Source organism: Nyctibius grandis, chromosome 16 (genome assembly GCF_013368605.1).
Source record: "Nyctibius grandis isolate bNycGra1 chromosome 16, bNycGra1.pri, whole genome shotgun sequence".
Classification (NCBI taxonomy): Eukaryota; Metazoa; Chordata; class Aves; order Nyctibiiformes; family Nyctibiidae; genus Nyctibius; species Nyctibius grandis.
In genome coordinates, this window is record NC_090673.1 from 11,473,352 (window position 1) to 11,500,089 (window position 26,738).

Sequence of the window (26,738 nt, forward strand, 5' to 3'; positions counted from 1 at the left end):
GTCAGGCAGTTCGTTTATTGGCAAATAAGTGCTGAAAACCATGAGCCCTACATACACAGGTGCTCAGTGCCCTGTTACATTAGAGTGGTCACGATACCAGTGGGGAGAGTGCAAAAGATCAATAAACAAGCAAAGTTAGTTCTGACATACCACGGGGGAGGTTGTGAACGGAGAGCTTGGTGCAGGTGAGTTTCCCTTCCATCCAGCTTGAGTGGAAAACTAGTTACACAGCAGCAGAAGTGCTTTAGTTGAGCTCTAGCTAAAAAGCTCGTTACAGGATTAAAAGCCATACACACCTGGGCACTCCCTTTGAGCTAAACCTCCACATCCCTCCAGGGCAGCCTGGACTGTTTAGTGGCCCAGAACAGCTCATTGTTGGAGATAACAGCAAGTGGGATGCACCAAGTCTCTTCACTGCTGAGATGGGAGGGGAAGCATTAGTTAAATTTGTGATCTAGGGTGCAAATAAAGTCAGGCTAAAACATGCCTGGAACAGACACACTGAAAGAAAAGCCTGGACAATTAACACAGGGAGCAAAGCTTGTAAAAAGGCTTGTAAACTCTTTGCAGTCCAAGAGCAGTTTCTCAGAGGAAATGCAAGCAAGATGCATGGTCCCTTGCACTGAGGTTTGATTTTCAACATACAGGCCCTATGTTATCAGGCTGGTCTTCACAAAGGAATTTCCTTCCAGCTTCAGAGAAGAGCTCTAGATTGAAGCCATCAGGCACCACGATAGTAAGCGTGGCTCTGGGAGAGCCTTGCCTTGTCCTCCCGCAGGTGAGCAAGGTGAGTGGGTTCAACAGGCTCTTAATTCTTAAATTCCTTGCCTTAAGAGCTAGAACATGGCAGCAGGCTGGTGTGGGACCTTCCCCACTGGAGTGCTTGATGGTTTGACTTAGGCAATCCTACTGCTGAAGAAGAGAGAGGACAGGAGGGGCAGACAGGCACTAACCCACACCAGACACAAGGGAAGGGTAACTCAGGCTCCGGGAGCGGCTGCTGAGGGAGACAGCTTGGCCCTGGGAAAGCCACTGCGATCAACAAGACTAGGGTAGGGTAAAAAAGTAATCAAGGAATCTCGCGCCATCAAGACTAACCTCAAAGCAGGCTGCACTGGTGGTGAACGAATTCAGTCTTGGGTGCCACCAGCCCGTTCCCAAAACCTTCCTGTCACCCTTCTGCCACTTCTTTCCTGCAATTCCCATATTAGCAATGGAGTGTCAACCCTGAAGAGAGCGATGGTCTCAGATGAAGAAATCCACGTTAGAAGTGCCAGGAGGTGAGGGGTGCGTCCTGCTTGTGCACTCTGCTTCCTGGAGACGTTTAACTTAACAGTTCCAAGTAAGTGACAGGAACTTTCCCTTTCTGGTTCCCTCGTTCCCCTATGAGCCAGTCTGGATCCATGCCCGGCAGGCTGTACACAGTGATCATCTGGGGAGAGAAGACTGTGTCAGACAGGACCTTACTCTGCAGACAGCCAGGCAGCCCAGTCCGATGGGTACTGAAAGAACAGTAAGTTAATTCCTGAGGGTCAGTTACTTTCCCTGGAGCGATCTGCAGCGTTAATAGAAGAGCTACAGAAATCTGCCCAGGGCCGTCCCTGTTGCCTTTTCATTCTCCAAATTGACTTGAGGTATTTTTGCATACAGGGTGGCTTGATATTGCCACGTGATCCCTTCTGAATAGAAAAGTTCAGTCTAGTCAACAAAAGAGTTTGCAACTCGCTGAATTTCCTTTTTTCTCAGCACGATCACACCAGGCCTCCAGCCAGCAGCTTATCCCACTGCTCTCAGCTAAGGCAGCTGTATTTGAGGGTCCCAGTGAAGATACCAAGCGCTGGGGTATGTTGTTAGCTGGGTACAGGTAGACTCCAGTAGGAACAGAAGAGTTACTGGGGTGATATTCTTAAATAGCACATGGCCGTGAGCACAAGCTCACTGCAACTCAGCGGATACCAGTGTCAAGGAAAAGACTTTATGAGCAGTTCCATAAAACAGGGTTTTTAGGGGCAGGAAAAGTAACCACGACCTTGCTGAGCATGCGGTGGGCTGCTAGGCAGTTGGAGCAAAATTCAGCTACAACTGAAAGCTTGTACCAACCTCATCTGCAAGAAGGGCCAGCTCAGTGCTGTCAGCTGCTTCGTAATCATAGAGGACTCTGGCCTTCCGCGTCCCACTGGCAGGAGGCTTGACTTCATTGGGGTTCAGGACACTCTCTGCCACGGTATTAGGCACCCCAACAATGGTGGGCACAACTGGGATAGTAGGCACAGCCGGGAGCGTGGCAGCAGCAACAGCTGGAGGAGAGGTAGCAGCTGGGGGAGGAGACGTGGATTCTGCGTTGCCTACGAATGTGCCTGAAAATCTTACACAGGAGGAAAAAAAAAGCAGAGTTCAGTAAGGCTCTAGTATGAGGAACCAGGAAGGAGCTCGTTCTTGCAGCAGTCACACTGCAGAGATGATGCTCCAGAGCTCCAGCTAACGGCTGTAACACAGCTCCACTGCCCTTGGAGGGGGGAAATGCACTCAGGCCTCAGGTGCTGAGAGTGTGCAACAGGTAACGTTTGTCTGCGTCCAGTGTCCTGTGACAGGACTGGCGTTAACTCGCAGAGCACCCGACTGCAGCGCGGCACGGAGGGGTCTGGGCAGGGGCTGCTCTGGGCTCTGCAGCTGTTTCACTGGGTCCCACTGTGCTGTGTCCTCGCCCTGCTCTCACATGGTCCCTTCAGGAAAGGGACAGTCAGTGCTGCTCTTACACTGGATGCCACGACTGGAGGCCCCTGGGCTTTCTGGGCTAGAGGCAGTAATGGAGCTCGGTCTCATTTATCTGTCCATACCCCCCTCAGCACTAAGGGAGCGCAGCTCTGGCCCTCGCAGCGCATCTGCAGGGACTCCAGAGTCTGGCTGAGGTGCAGAGCTCCTCGAGCCAGTCCTGTGCAACATCTTACTTACATTTCTCCTTTGGAGCTGCCAGCATGGAAAAGAATGGAACAGGAGAGGTGAGTGATCATGCAGAGGCAACGGCCCCCTCCTGGGTCAGGCCACCGCACTGAGGTGCCAGGCTGACAGACACCCCAGCCCTGCCTGCGCCCACGGACGTGCAGCCAGCGGCACAGAACCGGTTACTGCTGCAGCTGAGCGTGCTCAGGCTCGCTGCTTGGCAACAGGAATGTGTCTCCCATGCGATTTAACTAATTTAGAGGAAGAATGTTCGAACTCTCACGGTCATCGTGCTTCGAGATGAATGTATAAACCCCAGATGAATCCCATGGCAAAGCCTGCTCTAACTGCACTGCCACCCGGGTCAGTCACCGTCCTGTAAGCTCAGGAGCTCTGTCAGAGCTTGAAGGGGGCTTTAAAACTTCTACCCAACTTCGTGATGTGGGCTGGAGAAGGAGGCCTGAGCTAGGGGCAGCCAGATGAGTAACCCTTAGAGAAGTAAAAGCAGTCTCTCGTCTCACCTGCCCAGCTGCTTCTGCAGGTCCAGCATGTATTGGTAACACTGAGCATAGTAGTTGGTCTGAGACTCCACAAACTCGTGGAGACAGCGAAGATGATTCACCTGGAGGGAGAAGGACCACAAGCTGGTCTGTGAGTTTGGGTGCCAGGCACAGGTACCCTCTTCCTGCAGCTACTGCCCACCCCCCCGGGAAGCAGACTTGTGCAGGCCAGTATTTAAGAGTGGCTTGAATATGCTAATGTGTTAAGTGTGGGAACCTTGCATAGGCCCAAGGGTGATCTCAGAGAGGAGGCTGCTCCTGGCACTCCAGCCTTGTCCATGTGGCTAGTCCGCAGCTCTAGTGAGGGAAGAGCAAGGTTTTTCCAGCTACAGAAGCGTTTTGAGGCCTGCAGAACTGCAGGTGTTAAGGTGGCACTGCCTGCGCATGCTTCACTGTGTTTTTAGTTTGAACGTTCCAGGTTTTACGGGTAAGCTGCTGTAGCCTCCAAATTTATGACCTCTTCTACCTCTGCTCCCAACGCAGGGCTCCAGCATCCTCTTGGCATTCTTCGAGAAAGGAGCCAAGAGTGTCTGTAGTCCCTGTCACCCCCCAGTTGCCCAGGAAGACTCACGTGTGTGCTGCTGATCCCCTCCAGCAGGAGACGCGTCACCTCTGCCTGCCGATCGAACTCGGTCTGCGTGAGCCTCAGCTCGTGTTCTGCCTGCAAAACAGGACAGGGTGTCCCTGCCAGCACAAGGCCAGGACCCCTCTTCTGCCTCTGCCAGGGAGAGGCAACACCCACCTCCCCCACCAAACCCCCCCCTTTTGGCACTGAGGTGAGCGTGCTGCTGGCTCGGCAGGATCAGTGACACTGAACATCAGGCACAAGACCCCCTGGGGGAGGAGCCCAGAGGCCTCTGGCTGTATTTCAACTTGATTCCTGCTTGATCCTACATTGGATCGCTGCAGGTCATGGAATGGCAGCTCAAGACTGATGCATCAAGCTGGGAAGCTCTTACTCCCACCAGACTAGACCATGAAGATGGAGAGGCTGTGTCAGTCACGAGGTATGTGCAAAGCCAGGCCCATGCCAGCACCTGCCCTTTTACTGCCTGTTGTAGGGCTCAGCACTGGACAGCCAGTGCTGCTCATCCGTGTCTGTCCCCTGCAACGGGATCACTGGGAACAGGACAGTTCCCGTGGTCAGCATGCCTGGGAGTGCTGCAAAAGGCACGTGTGCAGCTCTGTTAACCCCTCGCTCAGCCTACAGGCACAGGAACGTGACAACCTCCCGAAGTTTCTCTCCAGAAGCACAACTTTTGCCATATCCTTTTTATCACCACAGAACAAAGGCTGAGGCCAGGGAGCATTTACCAAATCGCTGTTACTCAACTACATCGCTCCGCACTGGAGATACACATCCCAGCCCAACGTGTACCCAAGGCTCTCCTTTGAAGCTAGGTACTTATTTTGGGGTAGGAGGAATTAAACAATGGTTATCGGAGGCAGCTGTGCACTGGGGACTCAGAGACAGACTGACACTGGGGACTCTCTTCACCGAACATCTCCCCCACCAGCAAACAGCGCATTCACACGAGGGCAGTTTGGCAGTTCCCGAACGCCCAGGTGGAGCCTGGCACAGGGCAGAGCTCCAGCAGCGCTGGGGCAGTCGGGTGCTCCGGTGCCTGCTCTCCCCTCCCCGCTGCTGGAGGGAGAGGGGTGACACGCAGGCACGGTTGCTCTCTCCAGCACGCATCACTCCTTCACGCCAAGCGGAACGTGCCAGTTCCCTCTCAGGATGGGCTGTGACCGATAGCACAGTGATGGCCACTCAGCTCCAGCTCGCTGGAAGGAGAGGAGTGCAGGGTCTGTGTCCTCCTCCCCTTCTCCCGGAGGGTGCAGCCATCGCAGGGTGCCTGCCTCGGGGCAGCGGTTCCTGCCCGGCACCAGTTCTGCCACTGAGCCCCTTTGGCTGCTTGGGAAATGCCCTGATCATTCTGTCACGGGAGCGACTTGGCTGGAATTGATCCCAGGAAGCGAATGGAGCCAGGCTGAGTGTCAGAGCAGAGGCCACGGGGCTGGTGTTTGTGAGCAGGGTCACCCCAGGGGACACCCAGCCTCCTCGGCAGGGCAAGCCGGAGGAGCTGCTGCGGGCCGGGCCAGCTCCCATCTGTAAGAGCATCACCAGCGCTGCCGTACGGCCGGGCTACAAAGAAACGCTTGGCCTGTCTTTTAATCAGATTTGTCTATTTTAAGCTACAACTGATCTATTTTCTTGCATCCTCTGTATGAAGGGGATTATTTAAAGGAGAAGGGGGAATGTAGCAGGAAACACCGGTGCACTGCCTTACTAAGCACCACGAGATCCTTGCTCCAGTGAGCTGAGCAGAGGCTCCAGCAGCAGCAGAGCTGTGTGACAGGCAGCCCTGGCTCCATTTGGCCCTGCCTGGGATTTAACCCACTGCCTCTCCCTGCGAGCTCTGAGCAGTTGCAGGATGGCCTTTCCCATAAAGCCAGCACCAGACTGTCACCTGGGAGCTCCCTTCCAGGCTTGTGCTTCTCCAAGACCCAGAGAACTTTGAAGTTTACTGACGTGCCTTGGTCTATCCAACCAGGATCGACCCAAGACAGAGGAACAGAGCCTTGCACGCTTACAGCTGACTGCAGTCAGCTTATTTTTTTTGAGGGACTGAAGGATTTGAAGTAGAGGATGAGCTGGTTCAGAAACAGCCAGGCTGCTCTGATGAGGCATTTAGAGTCAGGCAGTAACAGGTCACCATCATGCACCGCATGCAGGAATGTGCTGTTCTACCACCCTGCAGCTCAGGCTTCAGGCTAAGGTCTGCTGGGGGTGTTTGAGGTCTGGAGGGGTGATGGGATCCCAGAAGGTGTCTCTGGAAGCTCCATACCATGCTGGAGCTCCGCACAGAGCTCACACTGGTCGCTAGTCTCCTACCAGCCCTCCATCCATCTTCACGGACAGTCACACTCCCCTTGCAGAGCCCAGAAAATAAACAGGATCTGGGACTTTACCTCCGTGGATCCACTCAGAAGGGCAAGTGCAGCTCACCCAGAGTCAGCTCCACAACAGGCTCCAAACCTCCCACCCTGCCCTCCAGACAGAGCTGTTCCCTCCAGCAGCGGGGGCTGTTCATGGGGGAACCTCCTGTCCTTGCTCCAGAGCTCCTGCTTGGACCCCACAACAAGCAGGCAAGGGGCCACCAGAGGCTAACGCACGGCACATGCAAAATGGGAGCAGGCAGGGCCTCTGCCACAGGAGCAGAGCTGAACCACGTCCCAGCGCAGCACCTCGGCTCCTGTGACACCAGCGCAGGGCGCTCAGGGGTGACTGTTATCACGTACACATGACGCCCAGCAAGTCTCTCACACGAGGCACAGCCAAGTGCCCCCCGGGGCAGACCCTTCCCAAGCCCCTGTCAGAGTCGCACTGACCCACACAGCCGCAGGAGCAGGACGGGGGCTGACAACAGCGACGTCCCACCGATCCTCCCCTCCAGGCGTGCAGGCACAGGGTCCACAGCACCCCCCGCCCCTGAACACCACCAGCACGCCCAGAAGGTTTGAGCACAATTTCAGCTGGGTACTTACTTTTTCCACCTCGTCGCTCCAGAGCTGTAGGGGCCACAGAGCAACAGGAAAGGAGATCAGTGTTGGAGCCGTCGAGAGGCACTCGGCATTAACACCAACGGGCAAGGACGCTCCGTGGACGCAGCAGGCCAGCTCCGGGGACAAGCTAGCCCTTCACCCAGCAGCAGCTGCCACATCGATGCCCCTTCCCCCTCATTCTTGTACCCTCGAGCTCAGTTTCACAATGGGAGAGCAAGGCCATGCCCCCAGAGCCAGCAGCACTGCAGCTCTGCTGCCTGCCAGGGCTGTTACAGCAACTGCATTCAGGGGGCTCCAGGAAGAAAAGGATTGAGCAGAGTCCTCTGAACAGCAAGGGCTGCTGTGCTGAAGCCTGCAGAGGCTGGTGTTGAAGGACAGCCCTTCTTTTAGGATTGTGGAGGGGCAGGTGAGCTGCTTGAGCCCACAAAAAGGGCCTGGGAGCTGCCATGAGCTCCAGCCAGCCAGAGGCCAGCGTTCCTCACCCGCTGGTCTAGAGAGCTCAGGTCAATGGGATCATAATCCAGCCAGGCCAAGCTACCACCAAGCACGTTTAGCTACAGCAAGGAGGAAGCAATGGCTGGATGCTGCCTTTGAGCCAGGCAGAACATCACGCTGCTCCTTCCTACTCTCCTCACCCACGGGGGCACGTTCAAGGCAGCACAACACTGTCAGCTGCTTGCTGGGATCTGGCTCCAGGACATGAGACAACTGAGAACAAAAGTCATGCACAGCAATGGGAAAGGGAGAAAAGAGATAGAAAAACACCTTGATCCTTCCCAGAGGTCCTTGGCTTGGCCCTTCCTCAGCAGACTACTACTCCCTCAGCCCTGACAGCATAAAGAGAAATCACCCTGGATCATCTGGGAGTACACCAGCCTGCCAGCAACACCCCACAGCAGTGGGGCCAGGAGCGATGGCCTCTGAGGACCTCAGCTTCACCCTCCAGTGCCACCTTTGCAGATGAGGCAAGTTCACCAGAGCACTGCTGCATGTGCACCCAGGAGCCCCGTGCTGGGGCTGCGGTGTCAGAGGGAGAACACGCTCTGCTTAGACCCAGGGTCTCCCAGCTGAACCTTGTTGAGGTTTGCTCACCAGCAGCTGCCCTCAGGTGGGCTGTGGTGGCCTCAGAGACAACTTCAGCAGCCAATATAAGGAGCTCCTGCAGGAGCTGCCTATGCTGGTGAAGGGCTGAAGCAGGAAGGTGTGATGCCAGGCTCCTTGGCTTGCTGCCTGCGCCTGGTCTGGTTTCTGCCCCCTGGCCTGCAGCTCACCTCCCGGTCCATGGTACGTAGCCTGACTGGCATCTCTTCTTACTTGAGTGGAGTTATCGTAGCTGGTCCCCTCATGATTGCAGGCTGTCCCTGGGCAGCGCTTGGTGCCCCGAGGCTGGGTGTTTCCTCTGACCTTTCAGTGGATGTTTTGTTAGTGCAGATCAAGAACTGGTTCAAGTAAAGCCTGGGCAATGTCAGCCATGTGTGGGGACATGAGGCCCTTCCTTTTCTCAGTCTTAGAGCTCCTACTCTGGAAAGGAGATGGTGGGAAGGGCCTTGTAGGCAGCTGAGAAGCAAGTCCTAGCCTGAACTGCTGCTCTGGCACGAGGCCTCTGTCAGCACATCCTCACATTTTTGGAGGAAGGTTTGCTATAGGGGTGAGGGGAAGCTTCCACTCTGGCCCCAGGTCTTCCTGATTAGATGCTGTAGACATTGCTTAAGCCATTTCAGGCCCATGGAATCCACAGCCAGGTTTGTTTCTCTTCTGTTGGCCTTGCTGTGCAATCCCCGGCTCTGACCCTGTGCTGCTCTGGGGCAGCCCAGCTTTGCCCTGATCTGCACCTGCCTTCCTCCACCCCAGCTCAAGCCAGAGGAACACTCTTTAAGGCACTCAAGATGTTTTTCTTGGAATCGTTCCCAGGAGCACAGTGCATGGCAAGTGGCAGGGTCTGAGGGGAAGGGATATTTAGGCTTACACAGCCCACATACACCTTGCACAAAAACAAAAGGTCAGTGTGGGAGAGAGGAGAAATGGCTCCTCAGCCTCCAACTCAAACAAAACAAGGGAGGTGCTTGTCACCAGGTGGATCTAATTCCATCTAAGCCCTCCTGTTATGGAAGGAAAAAAATGAAAGCACCATGTTATCCACCTCTCCAAAACCCAACAATATAAATTTAGAATCCAAATCAGAGCCCTGCTGAGGGCATATGGTCCAGGAGAGAGCCGACCTGTTTGCTCACCTGTAAGCCAAAGTTGTTACCTGGGCATAAGCAATCTCTCCCTCCAGCAGGGAGCAGAGCTCACCAGCAAGGTGAGCAGCAACCACTGCTCTGTGCTGTCGGTACACACTAAGCCTAAAGTAGAACAAGGGCTCTGGCCTGGAAGAAAAGCAGAGCAACAGTATGAAGAGCTCCTACCGTGCTGCAGCGCCTGACCCCTTGGGATGGATGCTGGGATCAGAGAGCTTGTTGCAGAGCAGTCCTGCCTGCACAGAGCTGGGCAGCAGGGTGGGCTCAGCCTGGGTTTTGCTTATTAGAGATGCCAATTGTTATTCAGGTCACCCCTGCTAGTGCAGCTGGACTTCAGGTGGCACCTCAACCACCAACTGCAACCTCTGAAATAGATAGTTTTGGAAGTCACGAGGACCACAGCTGGCCAGGCCAGCAGGTTTCCTACACGCTCTCCTGGTAGCAGGCCCTGCTGTGCAACCATCAAACATGATTAAGTGATCAAGGTCAGTGCTAGCTGCTTACCTAGTCCTAGAGCCCTGCTCTAACTGCCTGATATCACCATCACTGCTGCCAGAGCTTCTCTAGCAGAGCTCTGAAGAAGGACCACTGAACTAGGCAGAGATGTGCCAGGGTAGACACCTGTGGGCTAAAAATCCCCCCAAATTACCTCTCCTGTCCCATTACTGTGCTGGGCATCTGCTCTCCAGAACAGCTTTGCAATACAGCAAAAGCAGAGCAGCTGGCAGTTGGGGATGACCCGACACGTCCAGCTGAGCATCTGGGCACTCTGCAGGGTGCTAAGGCCCGGTATGCAGGAGCTTGCCTTCAGGGCTGCTTTAGACCAGGGTATCCTGATCCTTCCCCAAGGCTTTCTAATCAGAGCTATTCCGAGGCAGGGAAAGCCCAGTTTCTCTCTTCTCATTCTCCTAGAGCATGGTTTTAGTCCATTATTGCAACACCTGCACCGTCCTTGGAACAGACCTTTCCAAGGGAGAAGCCAGAGCCACAGGCTCGCTGTGAGTTGCTGTGCTAGGAGAGATGGAAACTGAGCAATGGCTACAGCATCACCAGCATTCGCTGCTTCCTGAGGAGTCCCACCACCAGGCCAGCTACCTATGGATATCGTTTTCTAGCTTTTGTACAAAGCTATTTCTCATCCCAGCATCACTCTCCAAGAGGGCCAGGACAGATCCCCCTGGGAACTAACACTGATGCTCTCAGCTCAGACATACCTCTTTCTCCAAATGGGATGTGTTACACATTAAGCAAATCCAACTTGCTTCCATGACGTTTTTTTGTTTGCTAGAAGGCTGGGCTGTCCTTTTTCATATCTACAGATCCCCCTCCCCAGCCCTTCCACTCCCAGATGATTCTATTAACAGGCATCAGTGTTGTTCTGAACGCTGTTTAGGAAGCAAGATGAAGAGTTTTCAACATTTTAACAAGAAATGTGACATTGTGCAATGGGGAGCCATGAACACAGCACGGGAAGTTGATTGCTTGACCACAACCACTCAGTGCAACACAGTAGAGATGCAACAGGCTATTACCCACCCCCAGCACACCTGACTGCGTAACAGCCACCAACAGACAGGCCCCAGGACAAAAGGAAAAAAAAGTGACCTCTGCAGAACAGACAAGCCTGCACTGTCAGCCTGCTGTGGTACAGACACACGGGTGGCAGAGAGATTCCTCTGCCTTTGCTTCCCTGCACCAGCTGCAAAGCCCTAAGCACTGACACCACAGCACTGATCGGGCAGTCACGCATGTGACATTGCCGGTGTACAGCTGGAACCATCCAGCAAGACTAACCTGCGAGCTTTTTTCCTTTCAATTGTTCCACTAGCTATAAAAAAACAGTCAGAAGATTCCCACTAGAAATGTGGAAAAGGATTGGCAGAGAAACTGGAAAGCAAACCAAGCAGCAGAAGTGCCAGACCCTGACCATGCACCCCCACAGGGGGGATCTGCATCCTGAAGGTCGAGTCAGAGGAACCCTGGGCAGCCCATGTCACATTAAAATGTTGAAAACAGCAGAGCGCTAGGTCTGAGCTTAAGTCAGGTGAAGAGAGGGGCAGGAAGAGGTTGGAGAAGCAACATCTAGGAGGAGGCAATCTTACCGCTGATGCGCTGGCGGAGAGAATGTAATTACGAGGTCTAGTCTCCTGAAAGTCAGGCACAGCCTAGTGGGGGGAATAGAGTGTCATGGACAGGTCACGCAGCAGAGTTGATAGGAGTCAGTTGGGCAATGGGTGGAAGAAGGGACTAGTGGGTTTTTTCCTGTCTGCACTGGGAGCTTAGTTCAAATTCTTATGGGACGGCAGGAGGGAGGTTCTCCTGACAGCCTGGGCAGTGGTGTGTGGAAGCCAGGCTTGTGCAAGAGGAGGTGGACTGGCTCATGCAGTCGCACGTGGTACCCGAACAGCAGATGTTCCTCCTGTCAGAAACTCCGCCTGTACTTACAGCTATCCACTCACACAGCGGCCAGAGCAGAGGTGAGACAGCACAATCTCAGATGCAGTTCCCATTCCCTTGCAGCCAGCAGGTTGTTCATGTCGTTGGCCCAGTCCAGTGGGCAGGACCTTCTTTACCCTTGTTTCCCACCTATAAGTCCTAGAGGTGTCCCTGCCCAGGGCCTTGTCCTTAAAGTGGGCGTGTTTACTAGCATCAGAGCATCCTTCCCACAGTGCCTTTTAAAGAAACACATCTACTTATTCTTACTCTCACCAAGCCTCTGGGCATGTTTCTTCCTAACAGACTCAGATCTGCTGTTTTCAGCATGGGGCATGGCTTAGCCAAAGCAGATCTAGTCCAAAGCCTTGCTGTTGCCAAAGGCAGTGTATGAGTTTTCATCCCAGAGGTCAGAAAACCTCCAAGCTGCCTTCTCCACAGCTAACCCTCTGCCCTGGGACAGGAAGACTTAAGCACTCTGGAGTTTTTCCTCACTGGGATCCAGTCCACCCCCACACAGGTGTGGGCTCACTAACCACCACATAACATGGTCCCTCTATTCAGCTAAGCTAAGACTAGGCCTCCTCCTAGGATGGCCTTTGGCTGCAGCATCACCCAAAGAGATAAGCCAACCAGCTAGCTGACATCGGGACCAGCACACTGGTGTGATGACGAGGTGGGTTGGTGTGCAAGGCTGGCAGACGATCCCGCTGTAACCCAGCCACACTGTTAATCCTCTCAGGCCCCACATTTCCTCTCCCAGGTTAATCTCCTTGCAGCTCACCCAGATCTACTCGTACACGCTGACCCGATTTGCTGGGCCCCGAGCAGCCTGCTGGAATGAGTGACTGAGGTGTGGATGAGCAGTCAGGCAGTCTACCAACAAGAAGAGACTTTTTTTGTTTTTAAACCATCTAGGAGTTTTGGGGATGGCTGGAGGAAGGAATAAGGAGGAGCGATTCCTATTACAAGTCAAACCTGAATACAGGGAGGAAAAATGCACCAGTGAGATTTGAGGCCAGCATAGCAACTAGGCTTGACTCCTGCCTGTGAGGAGAGGAGATGTTTTGCAGAAATAGCTTCTTATGCTTTTTTTTAAAAAAAAAAAAAGATCAAGAGCAACTGAAGAAACCTCTCCTCCCATTCCTTGGTCTCCAGAGAGTCCCAAAACTAGTCATAGCACATGGGATGAAGGAGGCAAGCTGGTCTTGCACTCCTATGCATGGACAAGTTGTATTTGCAAGCAGTGGTCAAAAATGGACCCACCTCCCTCCCCCTTTTGCTCTTGTAATGGGGAAAACGGGCAGAGCCCTGGAGCCTGGAGGACAGAACAGCACCACAACCAGATCAGCTTGCCTGTCATTGTCTCTGGGCTGCCTCCCTTCCAGGAGAGGGACTTGCCACCCAACCTGACCTCCTCCTGCCTGCAGCCAGAGGAGCCCGAGTGGGTCTTTACAGGAGGCCCTGCCTCTCTTGAGCACTGCTTGCAAGCAGCATTGATGGGACCCAGTGCATGCTCCAGAGGGGCTGCAGGCGGCCGATAGACGCTCCCATCTTTCTGGGGCACCTTCCCCAAGCAGCCACAGCCCTGACCACGCTCAGTACGTGCTCCAGGGCCAGTCCCAATGGGACAAGGGAGATATGAATTTTCATTTAAAATGGCAGAGAGACAATGAGAGGTGTTAAAGAAAAAAACCCCACAGCACTGTTAGCACAGTCAATACTCACATCTCCCTCACACTGAGCAAATTACAAAGAAACAAAACAAAAAGGTTAGTAAACAAACCAGCATCAACAGGAAGGACAAAGCACAAAGTCCGAGGGAAATGCACAAGCCCAGACACTCGAACAGCAGCTCACAGGTCTGGGCAGCGGCACGCCTGGAGGGTCAGTCACGAGACAGAAGCTGTGGGAACACAAGTTTGCGCTACAGAGGGGGAGAGCAGCAAGAGAGCGGTGAGCTGGGAGAGGTGCGGTACTGGAGGCCAGCTCGGAGGGAGAGGGGTGACACAGGACTCCAGGCATGTCACAGGGTACACTGTGGTCTCATGATGAGTTAACACACCTAGAGCAGAGGCAGCAGTTCTCCTCCCATGCTGGGAGCTTCCACCTGTGCCTTGTCCTCTAGTAGTCAGTGAGGCACCCTGAGGCCAGGGACCCTGCCTTTAAGCTAAGCTGGGTGAGAGATGGGTGCCCACAACAGCTGAGGTTGCTCTTCTGTTGTGTCATCTCTGTTTCAAAGAAGCAGAGGGGCTGAAATGTGGCTTGGGGTGAACAGCCTGGACAGCCTAGACTGGCTCTGCATCCTGCCTGGGGCACCCCAGCCTGGCAGTTCCAGTGGGAAACCAAGCTTTTCTTCTCTGGCTACAGGGAAGTCCCTCACCCGAGCGTCTGTGTGCAGCTGAGAGGCCTTGGGATCACTTCAGCAAGGTAAAGAGGAAGAGGGTGGAAAGGGAGGAAGCACAGGAAGCATCTGAATTCCTGCTCTGATTTGAGCTTAAGGCAAAGCAACGGCCACCACTTCCCACTGAGACAGGGAGACACCACCCCCTTCAGCAGGGGAGTCGGGGGTCCCTGAAATTACCTTCAGGGGATCTGGCTGCCCTGACTGATGAGAGGAGGCTTTTTTAAAAGGGCGGCTATAGCTTGTGTTCACCCAAAGCTCTGTTCGGGGCTTTGCCACATAGGCCTGAGCACTCTGTTAGACCGGCTGATCGAGGCCGCTGAGCTTAGCACAGCTTCCCCGTATGGCACGTATGCAGTTAGAGCTGGAGAAAAGGGAAAACACCCAGGAACTGGCCACCCAGGGAGCTGCAAGGCCAGAGGCCCAGCTGAGCAGATGGCTAGAAAATGGGCTCCTGGCAGGGCTCCTAGGCTGGCGTGCCAGTGTGTCCCAGAGACTGAGTGACAAGGATTCCTGCCTATTCTGATCGCACGTTTGCTGGTTGAGCTCCTGGCCCCAGGCTAGCAGCAGAACTTGGCAAGTCCTTGTGCCAACAGCCAGAGTGCTACAGGATGTCAGTCTGCTTCAACAAGGCCCTCCAGGGAACCTGTCGGTGCCCAGCTACATCCTCTCTGGCTCCTGCTACACTGCTTCTGCCCAGAGAGAGCCCAGCTCCGGGAGGTGCCTCAGGCCCAGAGAGCACCCTGAGCTCACACCTCTTCCCAGCCTCAGACCAGCGCTTTGAAGCGCTTGTGCTCCCATTGCTGAGGCCTGTGGACAGGGACACTGGCTGACTTAGTCCCTTCCACACTGCTGACCTGGAACCTTTGCTAGTTTACTTGCCATGATTTCTCCAAAGCCAGAGGGCAAGACTAGCCTGTAACTAGACAGCACCATGAATTAAGTGAATGGAGAGGCTGAAGGAAGGACCTCTTGGTAGACAGTCTGACCCCAGCCACCCCTGTGGTGGCTTACAGGGCTCCCCTTACAGGCTCCCCTGGCACTCCTGCCTGGGGAAAGACTGAGCTGGCAGAATCTTAACTAGTCTGAAAGCCTGGGACTGCTGCAGAGCCCCAGCATCCTATCCCCTTGTGCACCTCCCAGCTCAGCTCTCTCTTGGCTTGCTCTGAGATCCCCAGGGAAACTTAGCAAGTCCTCAGAAGATGCAGCCTTTTAGTTACCAGCACAAATCATCCAGTAACCGCTAGCAGTCAGGAGACAGGAGCCTGGCTCAAGTAGAAGTCTCCAGACTCTGGAAGCTCAGAACTATTTGTTTCAAGAATTCCCCCATGGGAGGGCATCTGAGGAACGGGCACATGGCTCCTGCTCCCTGTTCCCTTGCATGCCAGATGAGGAATCCCCCATCCATGCCTGCCAGAGCCAGGACATTGTAGGGCAGCCTAATTTTTGTCCAGAGAGCATGTGGCATTGCTCATGTGAGCCAAGCCCTGGGGCCAGAAGGACAAAGAGGGGAATGAGGGAAAAAGTTACCGCTGCTTTTGCCTCAGCAGCTTTGGCTTTCTTCAACCTGGCTTTGCAGGCATCCAGATCCAGGCGGCGGTTCTGCAGGATCCTCCGCTCTTTCTGGTAGGGACAGAAAATGGGACAAGAGCAGACTGCTTAGGAGCTGTTGGGGAGGGAAAGGGACAAGGTATCATCTAGGAATCAAACCTATTTCCTTATCAAAAAATGCTAGGGAGAAAGAAGCAGTTGCTGTGTTCATCTCTGTAGCAAGAGTTTTGGGCCTGGCTGGCAGGGACATGGGCTAACCTGGAAACAGGGCAGCCCATGGGTGGGTGGTGCCAGGAAAGGAGTTACCTTCCTCCTGCACATGGACTGGCAATCCCTCCCTGCCGCAGAGGGAGCCCTGAGCACCTCTAGGATGGGTATTCCCCAGCCTTGCATTCTTTGAGGGGAGAGGTATGGAGTCCTCCTTTCTCATAAGGAAGGAAAACGAGCTTTTCTGGCACTGTCTGCCTCTCCCCCCACCCCCCTTGTCTCCAGTGACACGACAAGCCTCCCCTTCCCCGCTCCCACACTTACAGATATGGTTCTCCAGTCCCCTTCCAGGAAGTTGCGCAGTGGGGTCAGGAAGTTGATGGAGGCAGAGTGGATGAAGTCCCGTTCTGCTGCTCCTAAGCGCCTTTGAGTCTCTCCAACTTTTATCAAGGTCTTCCCTGCAACAACAGGAGCCTTCAACTCCAGGAGAAACCAATTAACGTTGTGTTGGCTTCAGCCAACTCACCCAGAGCTACCAGGCTCCAGTGTTGGGGGGACAAAGGCACAGCGTAGCCTGCCTGGACAGGGTGACCATGCCTGTGCCACACCAGCTTCAGTCCTAACTACAGTCTGCTTTTAGCTTGAGGCCTCTTCTCAGCTGCTCCCAGCGCAGCTTTGATCTTATCTATCTGCTGAGGCACTTATTCCACTGACGTCCTTTTACTGCTACACCTGCTTGCGCAGAATGATCTTTGTCTCATAAAACAGAGGCACAGGAACAGAGCAGCAAATTAAAAAGCACCAGAGCAGAAAAGCTGAGTTGATTAGGCAGTGCTGGCTACAGATGCAGTTACAGCTGTTCTCCCTGTAACAGGACTCGCTATTGAACAACTATTGATTTGCAGAGCAATAACAAAGCTCGTGGCAGAGGCAAGGACAGCTGGAAGTTAAGGCTGTGCTTCTGTGCAGGTCTGCTGCTTAAAGAAGCCCAAAATTCCCCCAGGAAGGGGCAACTGTTAGCATTTAAGAGCAGAAAGATGCATCTGTGGTCAGGAAGGGGCCTGTTGAGGCTTGTAGCCAAGCACCAACCTTCCCCATCTGTTTTCCTGTTCTCTTTCTGCTGGAGAAAGATTTTTCCACCCTCCACTTGCAGGATGCAGTTAAAGGATGGTTCTCCTGTTCAGAGTCTAGAGAAACTCTGGGCAACTAGATTCTGCCTTAGACTAAAAATATGCTCAAACTGGACAAAGCTAAAGCCATTCACTGCAACTCCCTGTTCAGGCTAGTTTAGAAAGCCACAGAATCAGCACAGAATAGTTTCTGCGTCCTGTAACCAGTTTCCTGGATCCACGTGTCTTTATTTCTCCTCTAGCCCTGCCAGACTTGAGGACTGCATTAGGAATGGGGAGACCCCTGCCCCTCTTCCCCCACCACATGGAGCATGCTTTGCTGGGGAGTAAGACTTCACTTCCTACTCCAGGTGGGCTGTTTGCTTCTGTGCTAGAGAAAAACCCATCTCTGGCATCAGCTTTGACACGCTAATAGGCAGGTTGCCATGGGGGGAGCAGGCCCGTGTCTTAACCCAAAACAGTAGTGGGGACACTCTCTCAGGAAGGGATGGATTCCCAGGGCTTTTTAATTAGCCAGGCTGACTTACCATAAGGTGTCCCTGGCCCAAAGTCATTAGCTGCTTCTGTCATGTACTGTGCCAGCAACTCCCCGTTGGTGACCCGGGAAGGCACCTTCCGGTCAAGCTTCTCATAGAGGAATTCTTCTACTCTGGCACCTGGAAGGAGGATGCCACCAGCGGTTACAGGATGGAGGATGAAGGAGGGGCACCTGCATGGCATTCATGGTGGCCCACCCCATGCAGTCCTCAATCATGCACTGGATAGGTGTCACCTCCCTTCCAACCACCTCCCAGTCCTCAGGAGCACTGCCAGGCTGTGTGAGGCAGCAGCCACTCATCTTTCAGCTACACAGTGAAGGAAGGAGAGGCCCTGCAACGACACATTTCTTCCAACGCCCACAAACTCAATGGAACAGGGCGCTCTGCCACAGGGCACGTCTTTTACAAGTGATATTTGTCCTTCAAGCATTAGAAGAAGCTGGACTTACTAGGGTTTGGCTGTAGCAGAACTTCAGTCTGACGCAAGATCTTCTCTGTCCAGTTCTTTGTGCAGTCAGCCCTGGCCAGGAGGCTTTCAAAGTGGGCGTCTAGTTCAGTCTTCTCAGCCTGGCCCAACTTTTCTTCAGTAAACTGCAGGAAGGAGGTCGTCATTAGAAGGTCTGGTCTACTAAAGCAAAATTACAGTGTGCTACAGAGCTATTAAGAGACACTGAGGCTTCTTCTGTCTCACGCATTTATCTTAGAGTAGAGCTAAAAAGCCCTCAAGGTGTCATTCTTTGTTCCCAGGCATCTGTCAGCAGAACAGGGCAAATTTTTGCCCAAGAATGGAACAAGCATTGAGCTAAAAATGGAGCCCAGGTTTGAGAGGTGTTCTGCAATAAGTAACTTTTCATAAGGTCTGGTACCAAAATAACTCTAGTTGTGAGGAATCTATTTAAATGTGCACATAGCTTCCAGGACTTCATGCAGGAGAGCAACAGACATCCTTCAGGTGAGGCGAGATGCCAGCTCCCTTCTCCTCCCAGCCAACTCTATGTCCTGCAAACCCAACGGGACCAGGACTGCCGCTACCACCTCACAAGTCACGCTTTCTTCTCATCTTTTTAGACAAGCATATACACACTGGTTTTACTACAGGGCTTGTGAGTGCCCTCCGACAGCCGTCAGACTGACCGCGTCCGAGTGCTGCCTCCCAGCTCACCTCCTGCCTTGCTGGCAGTGAGCTGCCAACTGAGCATCTGAGGTTTAAGGAGGCTCAAATTCAGGATTTAGATAAAAAAATGCTTCCAGCAAGTGACTCTGCCTCTAGGACACGCTCTGAAGCAGGGTATTGAGAGAAATATAACGGTGTCTGACTTCTCTCAGCACTGGCAACAGACTCTCCCTCCCCCCATGATTCATTTTAAGTTTAACATTAGCAGCAGGGAAAAGCAGGCTGTGCAAGGCTTCAGTGTTTTCATACTGGGCAGTGACATCTGACAAGCAAGGTTTGTCAGCCTGGAGGTGCAGCGTCAGATGGCCTGGACACCCCCCATTGCTTCCTTGGGGGATTTCTGAGAGAAGAGCCCATTCCTTCTCATCCTATCCCCATTTTCCACTCGCTCCTCTCAGTGATGTTGGCCAACTTCAGTGTATTTTTAAGCACAATTTCCTGCTTTTGATGGAACCAGCATCTTGTTGGATCACACTAAAAGACCCCTTTAGACAGCTCTGCCACTTGGGATCCTACAGAGGTTGCAGCTGTCCTTTCAGCCCTTGGTGCTGGCCTCTGGTGCCACTGTTATCAGGACGTGGTACTGTACAATACCTGGTACAGGCAGGTGCCAAGAGATTAAAGCCTGGCTAAAACTCTTCGATGAAATACAGCTCCTCTCTGTACCTTTCCCCCTCCCCTCCCCTATCCCACAGCTCAGCTATAGATGGGCCACAATGCCATCTTCATGGGGTCTTGGTCTGGTGCCTGCTGCCCCTCCTGAAAGTCTTTCTGGCAAGCTCTGATCCTGTGGCTGCCCAACAGCCCCAGCTGCGTTCACATCCAGTTCAGATTGAAGAGAGATAAGGAGCAAGCCCAGAACCGGGGCAAACAGCCTTCAGGAGTCCTGTTACCAGCCCCGTGCAACGTTACTAGATGTCTGCGATATACAAGCCCTGCAGGTATGTTTACACAGTGACCTGTTTGGGCAAGATCCGAGCTAGAGGCAGTGAACTGCTCTGCCTGATGTTGATGACAGATACTGAACTGCAAGGACAGTCACACTCCTGCAGCCGGGTGGGGACAGAGGACTCGCACACAGCCGTGCACGACCAGGGATCGCTTCACTGGTCTCTTTCTCAGCACCAGTAGCCCCTGGTTACTGGCAGTTACTTTCAGCTCCGTCTTGCCATGGCCCCGTGGCTAGTGCTGGACATGGCTAAAAGCAGAGCCAGGGTGAGGTGTTTGTATTGCTTCGTACCCAACGTCTACGATTGTCTTTGGGGGACGCGCACGACTGTCAGACACGCGTGAGCGGCTGAGGCTCTCTTCCTCTGTCACTGTTGGAAGCCCAGGGCTGTTTTCAGACTCTGCCAGGCTGGGCTGAGTCACTGCCATGCAGCAAACTGGGGCTTCCCAGGTATTTGGCACTAATTCTTGAGTCATCTGTTTAAGAGCTTGCTTAAACAAGCCAAGACTGATGCAAGCATAACAGTCTCCCTTGCCCCCCTTTCCCAGACAGCTTTTTGAGATCTCATCTCACTTTCAATTCCAGCTCTTCTTCCTGCAGTTTTGACTCTCCTGCACCAGCATCTGCCCTGGAGCTGTCAAGCCTAAACCCAGTTTTTTATCAGCTGAATTTAGTCAGCTTCTTACAGCATTGCTGCAGAGTCAGGTCACTGCTGAAGTGCTCCAGCATCTCCACAGTGCTACTGCCAGCCTCTTGAATCACTCCAGCTCTGGGATCCTTTGCTGCATTTGCAAGTGGCATCTCCAAGCATCGCTGTCCTCTGCGGCTGTTTCCTGTAACCCACCCCTTCGCCCGGTGTGGTGGAACAACACGGGTCATTTCCACAGCACTGGGCCAGGCAGCAGCCAGGACTCAGTCACTCAGTTCTTATCTCAGGCACTCAAGCTGTTTGTCTTGCAAGAGGGCTGAGGACACGCTCCATGGTCACTGCAAGCCTGGGCTGTGCCAGAAGGGGAGGATGGGCAGGAATCTCAATCACAGCCTGTGGCTCCAAAGGGTCAGACCAGAGAACAACCTCTTATTCAGGGTTTCTTTCAGAGTTGGAAAGCAGGGCATGAACGTCATGAAGTGGGTGCAAAGGCATGGGAGGCTGTAGCTCGTATGCTGGGAGACTGGTACTGCATTTCCACCTAATTCCCTTAGTGTGTCCCTCACCCTGCCCAGAAGTCAGCTGTGCTGCACAGTCCAGACGCGGGCACAGCCTCGGGGCAGTGAGTGCCACCTCCTCGCAGGTTACTGCAGAGGGTGCTCTTTTCTTTCCCTGTAACACACTTCTACCTCCTTGTCTGTGCATGGGGAGTCACTGATCCAGCTCAACCTGACCTCTAACACAACTTTTTAGATGGATCAGAGAACTCACCCAACTTCATAGCGCTACTGGAAATGTGCCATCAGGTGCAGGGGAGAGCAGGACCACTTCTTGCAGGAGCAGCTTGCAGTGAGATCAGACAAAGCTGCTCACGAAAGCAGAGCCAGCAAAGGAGATTAGAGGTAAGTTACACCACCTTATCCTGTGAGCTGGTTCTTTCTTATGTCTGGTGCAAGGGGAGATCTGAGCTTTCAGGTAGCAACAGGTCTCAGCTGCCGATTCCCTCTTAAATGGCTGCCCAAGTCATTGTCCCCAGTGAAAAGCAGGGTAGAACAATAGTTTACAAAGTGTGGCTACTCAAGCATTTCAAGCAGAACTCCCCCATAAAGCACTTCTGTTCCTTGGAATTTGTTTTCATAACACTTACAGAAATGCCATTGTTTTTCCTTCCCATTGAACAGACATAAGATTTCACTGTGAGGCCAAGAGATGTAGGAGAACAGACAAGCTGATCATACACTCATGCCTCCTGACTGTAAAAAGACAGATTAAAAATATTTTATCTTGCTGCTCCTGGACTAAAGGCATTGGTGTCTTTTGCAGCACCAAATACTCCAGAATGCCACAAATAGGAGCCTTATTGGCTGTATCAAGTTGACCTACAGGCTTGGTGAGTATCCACCTGGGAGAGAATCAGGGCAGGCAGAGCACATGCCATTGCAATGCCTGAGGAGAACCCTAAGCTCCTCCATCCTGCTGCAGCAGAACGACTCCCATTTGTTTTCTAGAACCTGACAGTTGCATCAACAATCCTGCCCTGAACCAATTCCAGGATCTGCATCCTGGGATCTCGTGCCAGGTCACGGTGTGCGAGGCCCCGTTGATCCTGCCCCACAGGAAATGTCCCAGCTAAGCACCAGTCCCGGCTTTGTGCAGGGAAGCCGAGGAGGTGATCAATAATGCAGGGCAGCCTTTTGTCGAGTGCCACTCTCACTCTCCAGGAAGAGGAGAGTCGTGCTGCATTCCAGGGCATCAATAATTCAGCCAAAGGTTGGGTTTCCTCCGGGAGGCTCGGCTGGCCAGCAGGAACACTAGCTGCATTACCAGGGCCCGTGTGGGCAGGCAGGCTGACACGTCGGGGGAGCAGCACTCGGGTCAAAGGCCCGAAAGAAGCAAGACTGTGTTGGACTGCAGTGAGGGCAGCTGTCTGTGTTCACAGCTTGGGAGAAAGCTCTCCTTTCCCCAGGAGAGCTGGTAGAGACACTACTGGGATGTCAGGAGGGTGAGCAAGTAGACCTGAGCTGGATGGCTCCCTCTGCACTACAGCTACAGTACCAAAAAGGCTGCGCCCACAGCCCTTGAGCCTTAAGGCCATCAAGGCTTTAAAACAACACATGCGTTGTTGTAATCCTGAAAGCATTAGCACCTTTCTCCCCTTTAAAGCGAGGGGAATAAAATCCCAGTGCTCCCACTGAGTTATGCCAACACCACAGCTGTTTTGCACGATGCAGCACAAGTTGACTTGTGTCTCTTCCAGGCTTGTGTGATTTTTCCATCCCTCTCCCCTCCTGCTAGCTGGCCCAGGCCTTACGCTGTGAGCTGGGACAGGGTGGCTGCAGCCCCCTTGCAGAGGAGCTGGGGGCAGAGTTCAGGCCCTTGTACCACTTGCAGAGTCCCCAGTTTTTCCACCTAGACATTATTTATGACTTTCCATCTTAAATCACAAAGATCAAACCAGGGCCAGGAGTCTTAAACCAGGAACAGTCTCCCACACCTGCCACTAGTTTTGGGCGGTTGGATTTTTCTGAAGCCTCCAAACAGCCCATACTGCCCAGGCTATGGTAACATTTGCTCTTTCAGTGACCAGAGGCACAACAAAATCAGTTCAGGCAAATCTTTCTCCCAGCTTGTGCAGGGTCACTTTAGGAGAGAAGCCACAGCCACTCAGTCAGCATCTAAAAACTACCTGAATTTCTACAGCTCTGGACCGGATACAGAGTATGCTTCAAGTATGTGGTCACCAGGAGTCAGGAAAGCTAGGCTGCGAGCCAAGTGAAACTGTGCTAGAGGACAGAAGGAAGCCATTAATGGGACAGCTTGGTTAACTCATGAGCAAGGCATTTAGGAGAGGAAAAATACTGCCCTCGTGGATTCATAGGTGTGTTTCAAAAGGAAACATGTTCTGGCCTTTACCTTTTGCCTTCAAAATCCTTTTCTTAAGTCCCCTCCTGTTCTCTTGACTGTTAAGGTGTCCAGCAACCAAGGTATCAACCCCAGTAAGGTCAGCAAGCAGAGGGGAAAAGTCTATTTTATCACCAGAGTTGAGAGAGATGGGGGAGTCTGTCTTTCTTCAGGAGCTTCAAGATAGAATAAGTCAACCTCTAGCTGCTAGTAGTAATTCCATTAGCAGTGGGATAAGCACCCAAAAGCTGTACTCATGCTTGGGCAATTTCACCCAGAGCAAGTTTCTGTCAAAACTGACAAAAAACAGACACCTACAATTATTTCCAGACATCCCTGAGAGCGCCTGGCTTGAGCCTGTCTAGAACAGAGACATCCAGTGTGCTACCTTTGGAAGGAGAGATGCCAGTTGTGTAGGGAGGCCGGAGCTGTCAGCACAGCTTCCTCTGCAGAGGTTTGGGATCAAACCCACTTGCTGATAACGGGAAGGTGCCACTGATCAAAGAGAAAGGCCTTATTCTTCTTCAGTGAAGATGAAGAGAATGACCTGTTTGAAGTCTGTCTGCAGGTGCCACAGCTGTTAGGGGGTATGTGCTGGATCCCCTCTGAGGATGCTAACTTGATGGCTGCAACTGGTGGTGCCAGTGGCAATACAGAGTGGGATGCTGAATCCTACAAGAGCTCTCTATCCTTGCAGCTGCCCAAGCCTAGAAGCTTGTTCCTCACTCCCAGGGCAGCAGAGATGACCACCACCTTCCTCCTATACTTCATCGACTCCTACCACCTGCTTTGCTTTTCTGAAGGAAAGCGTAAGAGATGCCATGAAGCCCACAGGACACTGCCTGGTCAGGGAGCTGCATACACAAACCTGGTAAAATAGTTACTGCTTATACAGCTTTGGGGAGATACTACACAGCTTCTTTGTCACAGCCACCTCTGTCCTGCTCCCGCTGGGAGATGGGTACAGGATTGCCCACCCAGGAGCACAAAAGCCCTTCAAGCTGCCTAGCTTCTCAGGTAGGAGTCCTGCTAACTGGTGCCAGAGCTAGGAAAAGCCATGTAAAGACGACAGTGGTTTGTTGAGGGGTTTTTTTGGTCATGAGTAAGGTCAAGCCTAGTCCAAAATCCTTCATCCAGCACCCATGTTAGGTTGCATTTGACAGGTTTCAAGCCAGGACTGCTCCCACACTAAGCCTCAGGGAAGCCACCTCAGAGACCACGCTCTGCCTCCTTTCCCCCTTACTGAGCAGTGCTACAGCCCTTCTTCCAGTTCGAGTTAAGCTCTTGCGTGTTGGCCAGACATCTCGGCCAGACAGCAATAGCTAATGCTGTCTGAGTGGCACAGCACATAATGGCCAGTCCATTTATCTCCCAGTCACTGCAGTTCCAGTAAAACACCACTGTGTTAAATGCCTGGAGCCAAAGAAAGCATCTCCAACACTATCGAAAACCGAGCTTGTTCTAGGCAGGTCTGATTCCCCTCCTGGAAGATCTGCTGTGCTGAAGAGTGCTACAAACCCAACCCTTACTGCCAACAGCAGACCTCAGCTGTCATTTGTGGCTCGTGGTGGAGATGGGGCCATGTTCACCCCCGCGAGCAGCAGGGCTCTATGGGGACAGCCCAAATAGGCCTAATTCCTCCAGTAATCACATTTCAGAAAGTGGTTTTCAGCCTCAGCGATCCATTTCCTTCATCTCCCCTCCTTACACAAACACCTGCATGCTGACCACAAGTACCAGTGCCCATTTTGTTTCAAGAAATTACTACTGTAATTAGTCATATGAATATTCATATATGAGATTATGTGGAGTAGGTGTAGCAGGCAGAAGCCACTATTTATAAACGCCTTCTTGCTCTAGAATCACCGTGTGCAGACACTGTTCCCGTGCCTGTCTCCTTCCTACGCCTTGAAGCTAAAAACCACTTATCAGAGACTTACAATAAGGCTTCTAAACATAAGATTGCTTCACAGCATTTCTTCCTTTCTTCTGCTACCAAGGTCATTTGCATGAGAACAGCATCTTTAAGCTTTCCATCTGCTCCTGATTTTGCACCTGTAGTTAATATCTCCCTTTTTCATAACACATGACTCATTGGCATGGTTACAGGAGGTGATATCTGTTTACAGGAGACCAGTTCCTAAAAGAGCCAGAACTACTCCACTCTACAGAAGGTTTAGAACAAGCCAGCACTGCTCTGTTTGCTTATCAACCCCCACACAATAGGTAGAACAAGAAGCCCAGTCCCAGAGTCCCCAGCTGGACATCACTTTTCAGGCAGGATCCCAACCAACTCTGACTTTTCTCTCTCCTCTCCTGCCCAACCCAGAGCAGTTTTCCAGTTGTCCTGCCCAAGGAGCAGACAGACCCAGCACCCACCGCTCACCACCTGCTGCACACTTGGCTCCTCATGGGTAGCCACGTTTCTTCTCCACAGCTCCAGGGGGTCACTGCACCCCCACCAAGCTCATGATCTCCAGTTGGTGAAGGGTGGTCCTGATGCCACATCAGCCCATGGAGACACTGCCTGCTCGGGCTCAGCAGCTCCTTCCCATCCCTTTAACAGCACTGTGTTTTGTCAGGGCCTGGAGCTGCTGCTACCTGGTGTCCCAAGGGACTGAAGTGCAGATCACCTGCAAGGCCACCTCTACCACATCTCCATAGCAAAAGGAGGTGACCCCACGGGTCTGGGCACAGCTAACCGAACGGTTGTTTGCAAGATAAGCTTGTGTTTAAGAACAACAACCATTAGGCAATCAACGTCCTCTCCGCACTCCTCTCCCCCTTTCCCCAGTCAAGATGTTGGTTAGAAGCAGCATCTCGGGGGCTGTTTGCCGTACTAGTCTCACGGCAGCAGCACCATGGCTCAGCTTCGCTCCTGCTCGGGGTCATTCAGCACCTCCCGGAGCCCCCAGAGCCCAGGGCTGGCTGCTCCGGGGGCCGTGGCCCAGCCCAGCTGACCCATCCAGCCCCAAACCCAACCTCCTGCCTCCCTGGGGCCGGCAGAAACCGCCCTGGCTCTGCTGTGGCCCCGACCCGCGGGTCCCCGGGTGGGCGCAGGACGCTCCGCGCCCGTACGGTGGGAGGGAGGGAGGCAGCGGGCAGAGGCTGCGGGGGAGGCCCGGCAGCAGCAGGCGAGCCCCGGCAGCAGCAGGCGAGCCCCGGCCGCGGGCAGGCCCCAGGCCCCCCCTGCCCGGCCGCCTCACCTGCATGGCGCGGGAGAAGAAGACCCCCGCGTCCGACGCCAGCTTCTTCACGTTGAAGTCCATGGCGGCGCCGGGAGCCGCCTGCGCCGCGCCCCCGCTGTCACCGCGGCCGCCGCCCGCCCTTTATAGCGCCGAGCGGTGCCTCCTCCAGCCGCCCCGCGGCCTCTTAAAAGGGCCGCGTGGCACCGCCGGGGCCTGCCCGCACCGAGCTGGCCGGGCGGGCGGCGCGGCAGCAGGAGGGGAGCGCCGGGCGGTAGCGGCAGCCGGCGGGGTCCGGGCTCGCCGGGG

The 26,738-nt window shown here is 53.5% G+C and overlaps 1 protein-coding gene across 4 annotated transcripts; it reads right to left on the reverse strand.

Moving 5' to 3' along the window:
• On the reverse strand, positions 1-26,604 carry SH3GLB2 (SH3 domain containing GRB2 like, endophilin B2). Of its 4 annotated transcripts, XR_011049381.1 has the most exons (12): positions 26,451-26,604; positions 18,021-18,162; positions 17,560-17,688; positions 16,227-16,360; positions 15,675-15,767; positions 11,410-11,472; positions 7,050-7,073; positions 4,072-4,161; positions 3,462-3,562; positions 2,101-2,365; positions 1,099-1,432; positions 1-417 (listed from the first exon to the last, which is right to left on the reverse strand). XR_011049381.1 is itself a non-coding variant. In XM_068414247.1 (11 exons), the coding sequence occupies exons 1-11, from the start codon at positions 26,511-26,513 to the stop codon at positions 1,325-1,327; spliced, it is 1,212 nt and encodes a 403-aa protein (XP_068270348.1). In that variant the 5' UTR covers positions 26,514-26,604; the 3' UTR covers positions 1-1,324. The 4 variants fall into 4 exon arrangements, 3 of the variants coding, with proteins under 3 accessions (XP_068270348.1, XP_068270349.1, XP_068270350.1); XM_068414247.1 differs by having other exon boundaries at positions 1-1,432; XM_068414248.1 differs by lacking the exon at positions 11,410-11,472 and having other exon boundaries at positions 1-1,432.
• Between the last annotated feature and the right edge of the window lie 134 nt (positions 26,605-26,738).